General features: G+C 55.6%; 1 protein-coding gene across 3 annotated transcripts; it reads left to right on the forward strand.

Annotated features, from left to right (window-relative positions):
- Positions 1-1,772: 1,772 nt before the first annotated feature.
- Positions 1,773-15,524, forward strand: TFAP2C (transcription factor AP-2 gamma). 3 transcript variants are annotated; one of them, XM_040459704.1, is made up of 7 exons: positions 1,773-1,808; positions 7,781-8,266; positions 8,383-8,434; positions 9,630-9,846; positions 10,403-10,521; positions 12,337-12,481; positions 13,907-15,524. In XM_040459704.1, exons 1-7 carry the CDS (start codon positions 1,788-1,790, stop codon positions 14,190-14,192), a joined length of 1,326 nt encoding a protein of 441 aa, XP_040315638.1. In that variant the 5' UTR covers positions 1,773-1,787; the 3' UTR covers positions 14,193-15,524. The 3 variants fall into 3 exon arrangements, with proteins under 3 accessions (XP_040315638.1, XP_040315637.1, XP_040315636.1); XM_040459703.1 differs by lacking the exon at positions 1,773-1,808 and adding an exon at positions 5,889-6,166; XM_040459702.1 differs by lacking the exon at positions 1,773-1,808 and adding an exon at positions 7,305-7,582.
- The last annotated feature ends 606 nt before the right edge of the window (positions 15,525-16,130 follow it).

Raw genomic sequence — 16,130 nt, forward strand, 5'->3', positions numbered from 1 at the left:
TTTTTTTTTTTTTTCAATTATAAAGCTAAGACACAGTGACAAAAGCAACACAGAAGACCAGAAACGTAACAACAACAACATACCTGGATTAAATTCGGAAATAAACTCAGGATGTTAACAGTGATTAGTGTGTTCATTTTAAAAAATAATTAAGGGGCGCCTGGCTGGCTCAGTCCAGGATGCTAGCGACTCTTGATCCCGGGGTCATGAGTTCGAGCCCCACGTTGGGTGTAGAGATTACTTAAATGAGAAAGTTAAAAAAAAATTGAAAAAAACAATAAAAACAACACACATTAATCACACCCCTCCCCAAAGGAAAACAAAACGCCAACCATAAAGAAGGAAAGTCCTTTCTCTCTCCACACCCCTCCCCCCAGCCCCACCCTGTTGCCCGGTTGCAGCTACCCCAAAACTGTGGCCTGTGGCCTTCTAGCTATTTCTATAGCAGGACCAAAACGGCACAGCATGTGTTGATCTTAGACCAGAAGAATATTAATGACCAAAATCCTAGTTACATCTTCAACCAAGCTCAGTTTCCCTGTAGTTTTGTATTCTAAGCTGCAGTAGCAAAGAGTAGCAGTTTAAACCCCTTCCCACGAAACTGTGGCTGTGCTTATATCAGCTTTTGTTTTGAGAAGGGTAAAAATATCTCCATGGATGGTTCCAGCAGTAAACATCTCTTGGTGCATTTAAGAAACTGTGCCTTTGAAACTAATTGGGAAACAGAGAAACTGGAAGAGTTTACCAGTAGGTGGGGTTGAAACCTGCAGGTTTTCAGCCTTGGTTGTTGTTGTTGTTGTGTTTTTTTTTTCCCTCCCCCTTCCTTTCTTCTAAAGGCACATGGAGAAGAATCTTGGATAAGTTTTCAACTCACCTCCCTGGGAAAAAAAAAGCCTTTTGGGTTGCCTGGGCAGGTTCTGTGTGCAAACCATCAAGGACCCAGGTAAGGAGGGGGACAACTGGTTCTTTGCAAATCTAATTTCTCCTCCTGCTGGTCCTGGGGATCTCAGTGGCGCCCGTGATGTTCCAAGAGCAGATCCAGCCAACACAGGGCATTTACTTTTGGGTCGACAGTGTTCCTTAAGAAAATTGGATTTTACGGGGCTCCCCGCTGTTTTTTGGTTTATGCTTTGTTTTGTTTTTGTTTGTTTTGTAACCCACAGCACTCCAGCTGCGTTCTTAAGGTGAATAGCATGAACGGCCTAGGTGCAAGCAAATGTCCCAGGCACCAAAGGAACACACACCCCCCCCCCCCCCAAACCCGCCCCCCCCCTTCTCCCCCCACCCCACCTCCCCACCCCCGGAATCCACTGCCCTTGGTTCAGTTTTAGCTGAAGTCAGATCAAAGCTGGAAGTGACGGCCGAGAGTTCACGGAAATGCTAATAGATCTGGATTTGGGGACGAAATAGATCTCAAATGTCCTTTGCCAGCAAGCTGTGGGCTACATTTGCGATAATTTCGTGATGGAAGCAGCCGTCCCTCGGTCTGCCTGTCACAGACGCGCAAAGATCGCTCAAAACCCCAAGGAAGACCCTTTTCAATTGGCGAGTTTACAGTTTCCAAGGGGAGGAGGGCAGGGGAGGAGTAACGACGACCTTTTCAGGTGTGTCTTCCAATCGCGATAGCCGGTTTTGGCTGTGAATCGAAAGCCCCCTCCCTACTTCCCCCTTCCGTTAATTAAATAAACCTCAGAGCACTTTGCGGCACGCGACTCGGCCCTTGGGGAGCGCTTGCAGCCCGGCTCCTGTTCCTAAGCTCAACTCGCAGAGGCTGAAGAGCTGGCGACATGAATTTCCAGCTCCTGAGGGTGAGAAAGGAGGTGTCGGGCGGAGGGCAGGCCGGCAGGGAGGAGAGGCGTGCGGGAGGATGCCCGCGGGGTGGGGAGGGCGCCGCTGGGGCTGCGGGGTGGCTCCCGGGCGCTGCCACTTCTGGCGCCGGCAGCCGAGTCCGCGTCGCCGGGCGCCTGGCCACAGTGGGCCTCCTCGTCGCCTGGAGGCGACCAGAGAAACGCGTTAAGGCCGCCGGGCTCGGTTGGCCTGCAGGGGTGTGGTGTTCCTGGACGCCGAGCGGAGAAGGCCTCCGGGGACACCGGGCTGGAGCCTGAGTCCTCCCGCCTGCGCTCCGAGCGCTTAGGCTGCGGCGAATGGGCCCTGGAACACAGTGGAGAAGTGACAGGCATTCTGCGGCCAAGCGTGGCCTCCGGAGGGCGGGGGTCCCCCCGGGGCAGGGGAGGCGAGAGCCGAGCTTGTCTCTAACAGGTCTCCAAGAGCGGCTAGGGAGGTCGCCTCGAATAGCAGGCATGTTTGTGGCTTTGAGGTAGTTGGACGGCCAAAAATCCCCCGACGCTGCTGAGAAATGGGGCTGCGGTGGTCGAGTTAGACACTGTACCCACGACCTCTGCGCTTGGCGGGCGCCCTTCGAATGAGCGCGCGGACTCGACCCGGGACAGACACGGACCCGGGCCCTCCCCGCCCCGCCCCGCCCCGCGCCTGGGTCCTCCAGGCTCCCTCAGCTCCGCGGCTCTCTGTCCATATGTAAAAAGCAGGTTTTGCGAGGAAAAGCTACAGGCCGCGAAGCCCCTCCCTTCAAGCCCCGGGCCTGGAGCCGCGCGCTTAGAAGGAGCCGTAAATGGAGTCGGGTTGGACCCTGGGTTAAGCAAGCCAAGAAGCATCCGTGTGTGCGCGGCTGTCGCTCTGCGCACCATCAAAACGATCTGCTATTTTTATACTATTGCTGTAATTTTGGAGTGGCTGTGAAACGATGCAGTGGCGCCCCAGGGCGTGCACCTTAGCGGGCTTAGACAGTCGCAGTACTCTTCGGTGCCAAGTGTCTGGCCCTCGGGGTGACGATGCCGCGATGGGAGACTGTGGGTTAGAGGGGCACCCCCCTCGATTGCTGCAGGCCCCGGCTTTTCGGCTCTGCTTAACCCGGCTGGCCACTTCACCGCGGTCTCTGCCGGCGCTCACGCGGTTCCAAGGGGCGGGACAGACACCTTGCGCGCTGCGCGGCGTTCCCTTAGGGCGCTCGGGGGCCTCCACCTGCCGCTTTCGCGCCCCCTCCCTGGGGCGGGAAAAGAAGTCGCAGGCCAACCCCGTTCCAGCACGACCTGCCCGGGCGCCTTCCTTGGTTTGCGGGGGTGGGAAGTTGGAGGCGGCGGTCTCCGTCTGCGCCTCTACCCAGACGCCTCCTCGCCTCCAGACTCCGGTTTCTTGGGCCACCGGAGCGGGATGGGGGCCCGGGTCCAGGCTTCCAGTGTGTGTGAGCGTAGGCTCCCTAGGGGGCGACAGAGGGGAGCCGCGCGCCACCCTCCACCCCCTATCCCGGATTTTGCGTGGCGTGCAGTGAAGCTTGTCCCCGGGATCCTCTCGTTCTGTTTACAGTTAGGCGGCTGCGAAGCCTCGGAGGGTCCTGAGGGGGCACCCTTTCCCGAGCGGTGGCCGTCCCAGGGCGCGGCCTCCAGATTCCGGTCTTCATGCGGCGAGGGGCCTGGGCTTTGGAGGGAGGTCTGTCCCGGGTGCAGGAGCCATCCCCTCCCTGCTTTCCGCAGAGAGAGGGAAAGTGGAGCTCGAGGAAGAGCTGAGGCTTCCGGCACGCCGACGGGGGCGCGCGCGTGCCGGGGCTCCGGCCCCGAAGCCGAGGGTGTGCGTATTTGGGCCGGGTCTCCCTGGCTGGGAAGATTGAGGACTTCTTCCACCCGCCTTCCATCCAGGGCGCGGAAGTCGCGCTCTAGCTTGAACGCGTGTCCCTGGGAGAGGGGGCAGCGCGCCGGTGTCCGGGGAGCTGCCTTGGGAATGAACGGCCCTTGCTAAGCGGTTCGGAAAACATCTAGGCCCCTGGGGCTCCCAGAACGGAGGCGCGCAGACCCTCAGGGCCCATCGGCTCCCTTTTGCCTCTGCCCCCGGGCTGGGAGGAATCTCTGTCCCTTCGGGTTGCCTCGCCACAGCTCTGCTGCGGGAAGGAAGGACAGCCAGGCCCTGGGGTGGGGGATTGGCCCGTTCCTGCCCTGCCGGGGTTCCAAACCTGCCTACGGGTAAAGTTGCCGGCGTGAATGAGACAACTTGTTCAGGCTGCACTCCAGGCGGGGTCTTTGAGTCAAACCCGAGTCCGGAAGGCCCAGCGTGGCGAAGGCCCCTCGTCACGGCCCTGGGGTCTGGAACGCCCCGAAGGGGGTGCCACATTCTCCCTCTGGGGTGTGTGCGTGTCCCTGGGACCCTAACCTTCCACGTCCTGCTGTGCAGGTGTCCCGTTCTTGCGTGGCACAGGTGTCCCCCTTCCTGTCCCCCCGCCCCCCAATATCAGGTACGCTGCTGCTCCAGGCGTCACTTCTTAGTGCAAAGTCCTGAAAAGCCCCCCAGGTTTTGTCCTCACATTTGGTAGGAGCATCCCCTTGGCTCTACCTCCTCTAAGGCAAGAGAGGACGTTTCACTTGGAGGACGCCTATTTTTGTTCCAGTTCTTAATTTTATTTTAGGTCCACCTGGGTCTAGAGAAATGCCAAAGCCCAAATAAACCCGAGAAGGAGCAGGAAGGCGGTGTGTGCAGTCGTTCTGTAGACGGGGGGTAGCGTCCACTCCCGGGCCCAGGCCCCGGGCACTGCACTGATGGGCATTAATTACTGCAGAATCCGGATTCGGAATCAGATGGAAGGGATCCCCTTCTCCGGTTCTCTCGGAATGTTTAAATTCCGATCCCGCAGCCAGCTGGGACGTCCCAGCAAAATTCGCCCTTGAACATTAGCGACTTTCCCCTTGCAGTGAAAAAGATCAGTTACAGTCATTCGGCCAATGGATTTCGTTTCTTTAAAATTTTTAAACAACTGCACATTGCATTCAAGTTTGGTGGCGAATAAATCCTGGGGCGAGAGGAGGCAGCGTTTATACTCGAGTTTCGTTTTCGTCCTGCGTCTGCAGAACGGGGGGTACTCACCCCTCCAGCGGGGTCCCCCTCTGGCCCCTCCCTCCTCTCCCACCTTCTCCCTCCCCCCTGCCCCCCCACCCCCCACCCCCCGCGCGTGGCGCTCGGGTTGTCTCCCGCCCCGCACCTCTTTCCCCGGGTGAGTTGAGTCTTCTGAGCGTCCGGCTCGTCGGAGGCATCTGCCGAGCCGGCGCTCTGGGCAGGGCTGGGCAGGGCTGGGCAGGGCTGGGCGAGGGAGCGCGGGTGACCCCCGGCCGCAGTCTGCGGCGGAGATGCAGCTCCGGGCGATGGCAGCCGGACGCCGTTGTCCCAGACTCTGCGGCTGGTGGAGGCCCGCCCGCCCCCTGGCGCTCGGGGCAGACTCCCCAGAAGGCCTTCCCTCCTCCAGCCCCTCGGAGGAATGGGCCGGCGCTGTGACCGCGGAGAGAGAAGGAAGGGGAGGCGTCTCTCGGAGGGCTTGGGGCTCCGGCTGCGAGGTCCCAGCCCAATTTAAGTCTCCGTGAGTGGGTGGGTGAGGCATTTCAGGCTCTAAGGGGGACCCCAGCTGCTGAGATGCCCGCAACGCGAGGTCTCTTAACCGCAGGTGACCACGTCTTTCGGAGGATGGGGGAAGGCGCTTCAGGAGAAATAGGGGGGCTCTTAGGCATTTGCAGCCGGGGCCCCAGCGCTGCCAGTCTCAGGTGTGGGCCTGGGGGGGGGGGGTGACCGACGGAAGGCGCGGCGGGGGACCCCGACCTAGCAGGTCCGCGGCTGTCAGAGAGGTGCCCACGCCCGCTCGCCTCCCCCTCCTCGCCCCCCGCGGCGCGGGTCTCGGCGCGGCGCCCCGCCGGGGTGCAGGGCGGAGCTAGGCTGGGACTGGCTGGGGGCTGCCCCGCCCGGCGCCGGGGCCTTCGTGCCGGCCCCCGGGGAGGAGTTATGATAATTTCCTTCTCATTAAGGAGCCCGGGTCCCCCGGCTATTGCCGGGACACACAGTGCGGGCGCGGCTTCCCGGGTCCCCGGCAGCGGCTTCTACGCGCGCGGCGGCCGCATCTACGCTCGCGGAGCCGCCGATGCGCGTCCAGTGACCGGGACAAGCGAGGCCCTCGCGTGGCGGGGGCGGCGGCGGACGCCCAGCCACCGTGACCCCCATTTTGGATTTACCGCTCGGGGGGTGGGGGGAGCCTGGATTTAACTGGCGACTGTTTTGGGGGACGCCGGACGCCATGTTGTGGAAAATAACCGATAATGTCAAGTATGAAGAAGACTGCGAGGTGAGCTGGGTGCAGGGGCGCAGCCCGGCCCCGCCCGAGTCCAGCCCGGGAGGCGGGGACCCACCGACCGGGGTCCGGGCGCGGGCGCAGCGAGCAGGCAGCAGCCTCTGCCCCTCGAGGGGACGGGGTCCGCTTTTGCGGACGCCCCTTAGTCCGTTTCTCCCGGGCCCTCTTCCTGAATCGGGCCCTTCCCCAAACCACCCTCCGGAACAGGGCCTGGAAGGAGACCGGCAGATCCTTACCCACAGAGCTTACCGGTCGGTTTCGTGCGAAGCAAAACAGCCCTTCTTTCCCTTTCCTCGGAAGAGCGCCCCGTCTACAACGCCTAGACGTGGCTTTTACGCACGAGATCTCCGTCCCGAGGGGTCAGATGAGGCGACCTGCCGGCGACACCCTTGCAGAGTACCCTCCGCGGCGGGCTTGTCACCTGCCCCGCTAACTCCTCGGGGAAACCAGAAAACAACCGAAGTTTGGCTCTCCAGAGAAGTGGGGGCTGGGGAGCGCCGGGGGGGGGGGGGGGGAGGGCTGATGGGGGCGTGAGCGCTCGGGGGTGCTCCCGCCAGTCCGACAGGTTGAGCTAGAGTTTCGGAGAGTGGGAGGGAGGCAGGCGGCGAGCGGGAAGAGGAAGACGCGGGCGGCGGGAGGTGTGTGCCCGGGCGCTGCCAGAGGGGAGCCCGGGCTGGGGGGCGACGGGGGCGGGGGGCCGCGCGCCCGCGGGACCTCCTGGGGCTGCCCCTGTTGGCGGGCCCGGGCACTTCCGCTAGGGGGCGACAGCGCCCGTTTCTCCTAGTTCCCCGCCACCCCTGTGACCCCGCGAACCCAGGGAGACGAGTCCTTGAAGAATTAGGTCGGACAGCCTTGAGGCGAGGGACGTGCGCAGGCGAGGCTGCCCAATATTCGGGGTCCTTAGTTCTCCCCCTCTGCCCCGGTTTGTGCGGATCCTGACCGTGGCCCGGCAGGGCGGCCCCACTGGGTGTTCCCCGCTCGGTCTGGACCCAGCTAGCTGGGGCGGAGTGGGGTGGGGAGCAGCCCTGGCCGCGAGGCGTTCCTCCCCGAGTTCCTCGGGCGGCCTTGGGTGGCCGGCCTGCCGGGGAGCGTCACTTGCCCGGAGGTCTTTGTCCTGAGGGCGTGGAAGGGAGGGTCCCTGGGGCGGGGAAGATGCGCACTTCCCGCTTCGTGCGCTTTATCCGCGTCTGCAGCTTCCCCACGTTCTTTTCGTCTGGCGCCGCCGACATGTGCGGGCTAGTGAGTGAGCTTAGTCCTCACGGTGCCTACAGCATGCCGACTTCCTCCCCGGGCCCGGGCCTCAGCTACTCCTGGCCCAAGACGTGGGGTTCGGATCCGGCTCTTCAGAGCGCCCCGGGCGTCCGACCTCCCAGGCCTTCGCCGCCGGGCTTTGAGAGCGAGTTCCCCCAGGTCTTTCGAAGCCTCTTTCCTCCGCGGGCTGGCAGTTCGCAACGAATCCTCCGGCGCATGGCGCCTCTGGGTGCTCTCTGGGCGGAGGGCAGGCCCCACGAGTCGGGTCCCGGGGGACGCACGGCTCAGCGCAGCGGCTGCAGCCACTTCGCAGTAGCGGGGTTTCGTACTAGCGGGGTCTCTGCTTCTCTCACCCAGGATCGCCACGACGCGAGCAGCAATGGGAACCCGCGCCTCCCCCACCTCTCCTCCGCGGGGCAGCACCTCTACAGCCCCGCGCCGCCCCTCTCTCATACCGGAGTCGCCGAGTACCAGCCACCACCCTACTTTCCACCGCCCTACCAGCAGTTGGCTTACTCGCAGTCGGCCGACCCCTACTCGCATCTGGGAGAAGCTTACGCCGCTGCCATCAACCCCCTGCACCAGCCGGCGCCCACCGGCAGCCAGCAGCAGGCCTGGCCGGGTCGCCAGAGCCAGGAGGGGGCTGGCCTGCCCTCGCACCACGGGCGCCCGGCCGGCCTGCTACCCCATCTCTCCGGGCTCGAGGGTGGCGCCATGAGCGCCCGCAGGGATGCCTACCGTCGCTCCGACCTGCTGTTGCCCCACGCGCACGCCCTGGACGCCGCGGGCCTGGCCGAGAACCTGGGGCTCCACGACATGGCGCACCAGATGGAGGAGGTGCAGGTGAGCGGCGCCTCGGCTCTTGCCCCTCCTGCCCGGACCTGTTTGCCCCCCAGCCTCTCCTCCCCCCTGCCCGGCCTCCCCGGAACTTAAGGGGAACTTTGTCGTTTCTCCCCCAGAATGTCGAGGACCAGCACCTGCTCCTGCATGATCAGACTGTTATTCGCAAAGGTAGGCAGCTAGAGCAAACTTTTTTCCTCCCAGGGCCGCACCTCGCCTGGCAAGGTTGGGGGCATTTGGTGGCCACCTTGGGACAGTTGTGATAGGGAAGGGGCCGATGGAGGAGGGGGCGGGGGTTGGCTGGAGGAACATAGGCTTTTAGGAGAAAGAAGAAGGCATCGCTTTTGGAGCTAAATGAAAGGGGCTGGTGGTAAAACTCTTCGGATTTGTTGCTCGATAGTGTTCTCTTGGAGACTAGGGCCCCTTGAATTTCATGGTGTTTTTACAGTGTTAGTCTTCCAGCGTGAGTTTTAACACTGACTTAATTTGGAAAAAAATCAGACCACACACCTTGGTTGGGTGGCTGGTGCCGTGGCAGTTGTTGAGTGGATGATTGAATTTCCCGTTTCATAAATGCATGTGGCAAGGATCCCCAATTCTGACCTGCAAGAAGAGGTTCTGAAACAGTTTGGCCTACCAGATAGACAGCCTTCAAAGGACCGGAGTGGGACGATCTGCCGGAGTCTGGGTTTATGCAAGATAGTGGGGGAGGGGATTTGGAAAATTGGATGGGGGGGAGGGGGGAGTGTCTCAAGAAATTAAGTTACAGACTGAGGGATTGCCGGTTTGGCTGTTTTGAAGATGGAGTGGCCCTAAATGAAAGGGAGTTGTGGTCTGCTACTTGAAGTTAAACTCCTTGAAATCAATTGGGAAATGGTTTTTGAAGAACAGCTCAGAAAATAAACCGAATTTCCCAGGAAACTCGTAACAGGGCAGGTTTGTTTGTATTTTTAAATTTACCGTGATCAGCTGCACCGAAAGGTTTCAGCAAAGGATCCGCGCGTGACGGGTGATTTTGGTGGTTCTTAGACAGAGGAAGGAAAAAATCCCCATGTATGTAGGATTGAAGCAGTCTTCTGAAAACCAGTGTTCTAATTAAACACATTTTAACAGTGGCTAGAAAATGAAAACCCTCCACGCTTGGGGTCATGACTAATTAGCTTTGCAAGGTGTTAACTTGTGAATTTCAGATTCGATTATCTTTGAAGAATTGGACTTAAAAAAAAAATCTGCTTGCAGTTTATGTAGCCCAACACACAACGCTGTTTGCTTAAAGAGCTCTTTCAGCTCGGGTTAGAGGTTTGAAAAGGTCCCTTTCTCGTAAACGCAGCTCTCGGGGACTGCCACGTCTAATCTTCATTCACAGGTCCCATTTCAATGACCAAGAATCCGCTGAGTCTCCCTTGTCAGAAGGAGCTGGTAGGGGCTGTGATGAATCCCAGCGAGGTCTTCTGCTCGGTCCCTGGAAGACTGTCCCTCCTCAGCTCCACGTCTAAATACAAAGTGACAGTTGCTGAGGTCCAGAGGCGATTGTCCCCGCCTGAGTGCTTAAACGCCTCGTTACTGGGAGGTGTTCTCAGAAGGTACATGGGGGCACATTCTGGGCACGGTGGTTGGGTTGGTGTACAACCCAAAAGAACCAAGGAGATATTTTTAACATTTATGTAACTTTCATACCTAACACTGAATTCTAATCGGCTCAGAGTTTTAGTACATTCCTTCTCTTTTAGAAAGTGCCAGATGCAGAAGGAAGTGCTAAAACACGCCAGCAAATTATCATTTGGTTAGAATTTGATTCCTTTATGAGATGGTGGCGTCCCTATTAGGGGGAGAGGAGCTCCATGGGGTTTGCTACCCCAGGGGACTTGGGGGGCTGCCACAGTTTTTAGCAGTGAACATTTATCTGCTCCAGCATCCTTGCAATGTTCTGTGACTGGGGGGAAAGAATGTGGCTGTTAAGAAAGATGTTTGAATTTTACAGGCATTAATTAAATGAGGGACTCCCTGTTTCACTTGATTGCGACCCACATAATGTAGATACTCTTGGACAGATTTCAGTTTTGGTAGCATTTGAAGGATGGAGAATACGAAAGTGTGATTTCTAGAGAAGAGCCACAGTTCACTTTTCTTTTGACTCAGAGCCAAATCTAAAAATGGAGGCCGGTCCTTGCGGGAGAAGTTGGACAAGATTGGGTTGAATCTTCCCGCCGGGAGACGGAAAGCTGCCCACGTTACCCTCCTGACGTCCTTGGTAGAAGGTCAGTGGGGTTTTGCTTTTGTTTGGTGATGTTTTAATATGTTGCTAGGTTGTTTGTGTCTTTAATGCTACTCTGAAGAAAAGCTTAAAAACAGCCCTGTCACCAGTTGAGAGATGAAAGTGATTTGTCCCGAGTTCATTGCAATGAATCACAGTAATTTTTATCAAAGAAGTTAACATTTAAATACCTGCCTGCTTAGCCATCCTGTTCTGGGTTCTCCAGCAAATCATTATTAAATAGGAATGGGTTTCCCAGACCGAAGAATTCACACCGTAGGGTGTTGGGACATTTCCTAGAAGTGAACCAGTTTTTGAAAGATGCAGTCGATCAACGGGTACACCTTTCAAAAGCTGGTTGGTTATGTATTGGTGGGAAGAAGCCCCGTTTCTAGCTTTGGTAGCTGGGGACTATCAGGATTGTGGTCGGTGAAGAGAAAAGCCTTTGCATAGGCAATTCACAAGTCCTTTGTTCATTTCCCCCATGGGAAAAAAAAAAATTAGTGGGGCCCCTCTCCCCCGACCTGAAATAGTAGGATGTAACATTTTCATTTCTTGAATGGGCCCCTACCCCCAATCTGGAAGGGAGCCAAGAATGCAATTACAGCCTTTAAAAAATAAAGGGGAGGGGGCAAGGGAAAAGTGAAATATATATATTTTTTAGAAAAACCAGCTCATTGTTGCCCAGTGGAACGTGGGGAGGCTTCTCCCAAAGCCTGGAGCAGCCTCCAGCCCTTGCCCAATCAGCAGGGCGCTGGGCTCCGGCTAAGGGCAGGGGGAGCCAATGAGGGGTGGTCTCCCGGCAGCCAGGCAATCTTTTGAACACTGTCTGTCCCTGGTCTCATGGCGCGACTGCGGTGCCGAAAGCGACTTGGCAGAGCCCCGCTCTACCTTTTTACGGGTGTCTTTGGGGGTCAGGGCCAGGAGAAAGGAGCTGCCTGCTAGCTGCCTGTTGGAGAACAGCTGTCCTGCATGGAGAATGGTGGGTTCTGCGTGCGTGGCACCTAAATGGGGCTCCGCTAGGTTTTCTGACCAGCCGGGCAGGGGTGCTTGAATGAGAAAGTGTGTGCTAGAACAATGGTTCTCAGATTCTGATTTAGTAAGTCTGGGGAGGCAGGTGGAAGCCTGGGGGTGGGGGTGGGAGGGGTGCCACTATCTGGGTTTCTGCAAAGCTCTTGCCAGCCGCCCACGGGGCAGCCAGGACCTGGCATCTCTGGTCAGAGATGAGCCCCCTTGGTTTTGCCTCTCCCTCTCTTCGTCCCATGTTCGTCCCATGATTGGGACAAAAGGGGGTGAGTAGTCCAAGTCGGTAGTTGGGGCCCTAAACATTTCCAATGGAAACGCATGCCTTTCTTTTCTTAAACATTCTAGAGACTTGCCTCCTTCAGTAATGGGGCACCCTAAGTTAAAAAGAAGGTTCTACGTCAAAGACTTCATCCCAGTTTCATAAAGAGAAGTGCCCCATCGGCTTTTGTCAGAGATGCTTGTCTTTTAGCATTTCCCTTGTGTCCACAATGAGAGCTTTTATAATCCAGAGAAAGCATGGGTGTGTCAAGAATCTGAGTTGGGTCGAAGACTGGTTAGCACTGTTGGAGGGCAGTGAAAAAATTCAGGGTCTTTTTTTCCCCCCACACATGGTAGGATTTCCTCCTCAGTTCCTAGGGGAGTGAACCCAGGGAGTTCTATTTGCTCGCCGGATTGTTTTCCTGGTGTGTAATTTCATTTTAAAATGCAGAGTGACTGGGGGGCCGGGCTGTCTGGGTTAGCAGAAGAGGAAAGGGAGACCTCCTAAGTCTGTTGCCGTTGCTGATTATTCTAGGGGAGGCTGTGCATTTGGCTCGGGACTTTGCCTATGTCTGTGAAGCCGAATTCCCCAGTAAACCAGTGGCGGAGTATCTAACCAGACCTCATCTTGGAGGGCGGAATGAGATGGCCGCGAGGAAGAACATGCTTCTGGCGGCACAGTGAGTATCCAGACTTGAAAGCGATGGCTGGATGCCCTCATGTTGAAGTTGGGGGGCCAGTGTAGTCCCCGGGGCTTGGGAAAGGAGCCCGCACTTAAGTAAGGGTGTGGAGCGAAAGGAACTGACAAGAGGGCTTTTTTGGACACGTCAGATGGGTTAACTCTTCGGGAGGATTTGGAAGAATAAATAAAATGAATGTGTTGATTAGTAGTGGCTGTTTGGAGCTGCTCAGTTATTCAGCTCAAAGTAGTTACACTACCCGTTCATTATGGTGTCTCCATATCTTACAAAAATGTGTTGAAAACAATTTGTTTTGTCACATCCAGTAAAGATTGGGTGCCTTCTGCCTCCTGATGAGATTTTTTTATGCTTAAAAAAAAATTTTTTTTTAACGTTTATTTATTTTTTGAGACAGAGAGACTGTGAGTGGGGAAGGGGCAGAGAGACAGGGAGACACAGAATCCGAGGCAGGCTTCAGGCTCTGAGCTGTCAGCACAGAGCCTGACACGGGGTCGGAACTCAGACGGAGATCATGGACCTGAGCCGAAGTCGGACGCTTAACCGACTGAGCCACCCAGGTGCCCCTTCTGTTTTTTACATGTCACGATCCAGTTGGATTTGTAGGAGATGTGTGGACAAACTTTGTCTCAAACCCTGCTTCATGCAGCTGCAAGGTTTCTCCTAGAAAGCCGACAGTGAATGGATTTTAAAATGACGGTAAAAGGGGCCCCTGGGTGGCCCAGTCTGTTGAGCGTCCGACTTTGGCTCAGGTCATGATCTTGCGGTTCGTGGGTTCGAGCCCCCGCGTGGGGCTCTGTGCTGATAGCTCAGAGCCTGAGCCTGCTTCGGATTCTGTGTCCTCCCCCACCCCCGTCTCTGCCCCCCACCCCTGCTTGTGCTCTGTCTCTCTCTGTCTTTCAAAAATGAATAAACATAAAAATGAATCCATGAAATGACGGTAAATGAAGCAGAAATCGTACAGTCAGGAAATGGGGCAACGGTGAACCAGGGTGTGCAAAGGGCGAGTTTCGGGGCAACGTGATTCTCCGTGTTCTTGAAGAAACTGGTACCGAGCTGCACCAAATAAAGGGCTATCCCGATACCTCTGGGCTGGAAATCCGGACTCCACCTCTTTCAGTAGTCCCGGTGACCTTGGCGTTTTGACGGGGGTTAATCCTGTTACCTTTCCTAATTGCAGTGAGGATTAAGGAAGATAGTGCTTGATGGAGTTTAGCTCCGGGCCTGGCACAAAATAGGTGCTAAGTACAATTTAGCTCCACTGTTAGTATCAAAGTCTGTCTGTTTCTCTGGTGCGGCCACGTGTTCTGATTGCCTCCTGGGGTGTCCTCCTCAGGGCGATTTGGCTCTGTCCCCTTTACCTGTCAAGAGCCAGACTGAGCTCACAGGTATGCGCTGTCTTCACAGGCAAGTGTGTAAAGAGTTCACAGACCTTCTCAATCAAGACCGAACGCCCAACGGGAACAACCGACCCACCCCGGTCTTGGAGACGAACATCCAGAACTGCCTGTCTCATTTCAGCCTGATTACCCACGGGTTTGGCAGCCAGGCGATCTGTGCCGCTGTGTCTGCCGTGCAGAACTACATAAAAGAAGCCCTGATAGTCCTAGACAAATCCTATATGAACCCCGGGGACCAGAGTCCGGCTGATTCCAGCAAAACCCTGGAGAAAATGGAGAAGCTCCGGAAGTAAGACGGGAGTGAGCCACGGGGCCGAAGAGTCTGGAGGGAAAAAGGCCTCCAAAGGCGTTCTCGACCCGGACAGACTGGGAACCCCTCTTGCCTGGGGACAGTTGGTTACCCACCTTCCCATTAAAAAGGCCTCCAGTGATTCCTGGATCGTTTACGTGCCCTCCTGGATTCCTTAGTGTTATTTCTGTAGCGCTGAAGTGTGCGTCTCCTTGACTCTGGACAAGTCACTGGAAGGTGACAAGTATTGTTTGATTCTTTTGAGACCCATTGTTTTCTCTGAAAGTGGTGCTACAAGTTTTAGAACCTTTTAAATCCCCGGGCTCACGAGAAAACCCACACGCGTAGCTGTTCAAATATCTGATCGATGGCCATTCACATCAACGGTAACTTGCAGTGTTAAGGTAATGGTTGGCTTCTGGCGTCCACTAAAGATTTATCTAAACAAAGTATTTATCCGGCTTCTAGCTTCTTGAGATGTCAAATCCTGCATACAGTAGGAAGCAAAGATCCTCTCTGCTCAGCAACCAGCTTATTAATAGCTGGTATTTGACACACAAACCCCTTGTTTACAAGGGGCTCTTTGGGTTTTTACGAAACTTGTAGAAATGAAGCCTGCTGATGATTTTGTGTTTTCTTTTGCTGTCTTTTTTTCTTTTTCTTTTTTTTTTTTTTTTTTTTTTTTAACTCAGAGAGTTAACTCTTCAAATGGGAGACTCGGAAATGACATGTTCCTTTAAGGTACTGAAGCTTTATTTGCATATTTATTTCACATTTTGGTGTTTTGAGTAAACTTGAAAAGGGTAGGCATGAAGCGTTTTTTTTGTTTTGTTTTGTTTTGTTTTTTGTTTTTTTTTTTTGGCTGCCCGCCACCACCATGTCCCATAGGAGGCTCTGTATTTTGAGAAAACTGTGCGTTGAGTGTACAGATGTTATTTATGCGTAATTTAATGGGGTCTGTAAATATGGGTGCACTTCCTGAGACTTTTTGACAAATGGGTTCGATTTTAATATTAACTTTGAAAGGTGATGGGGTAATCTAAAACACTAATTTAGGCTTTATTCATAGGTACGCAGGGTATTAAGAATTAAGAGGGTCTAGGCTCTGTTCTTGATGCGGAAGAGTCTATTTAATTGAAACTGTTCAAAAGCAATAACTTTGGGTCTCGTTCCCATCATGCTGAACCGGAAGATGGGTGTGCGGTACCGTGTGTGGGGGTGGAATGGAGGTTTGGAATTGAACTCCACGTCTGTAAACGTCCCCCAGATAATTATTGTGTATACAATACCTGTATAATAAAAAGTATTCTCGATAGAAGCCGTGAAAGTCGGGTTACAACTTGGTGGTGGTGGTTGTTGTTGTTTTTTAAGTCTGTAGGATGAGTAGAATAGTGGCAGAGCTAATTTATGGTTGGCCGCGGCTCGCGGCTTAGTTCATGGGACTGAGCAGGGAAGGTGTGTGCCAAGGGAAGGCTGCAGAAGTTTCATTTTCTGTCCCTTGCAAGGCAAGACGGCTCAGCCGCGCTAGGTCTTACGGTCTTAACGCCCATGGGCGGCTCACAACTTTGTGTAGTACCTCCCTCCTGCCACTAGGGCGGCCGGGCCGTGCGAGAGTCCACAGTTTTAGAAAACCAGCTCTTGTATAAAGTGACCCTGTTAAGAAACACTATGGTGGAGTCGCCACCCCAGAATTTGGAGATGGAACCGAAACTGACGGTAGGTCATCTTGGGCGCGGATCCTTCTTGGGAGGATTTTTGCATTCAGTCAAACTCAAGCAATGGAAACTGTAGGCTTTTCGTTTTCGGTTCAGTGAAATTCTCCATCTTGGCAACAGGACCGCGTGCATCTATCCAAAGCGCCCCAATCATTTGGTCCGCCTGGTGCGTCGGAGGTTGGGTCTCCGCACTCCACTTGGGGAGCAGAAGAGGCTGGCCGAGCTTG

The sequence above is a fragment of the Herpailurus yagouaroundi genome, unplaced genomic scaffold (assembly GCF_014898765.1).
Source record: "Herpailurus yagouaroundi ecotype Mexico unplaced genomic scaffold, PumYag 246, whole genome shotgun sequence".
Taxonomy (NCBI): domain Eukaryota; kingdom Metazoa; phylum Chordata; class Mammalia; order Carnivora; family Felidae; genus Herpailurus; species Herpailurus yagouaroundi.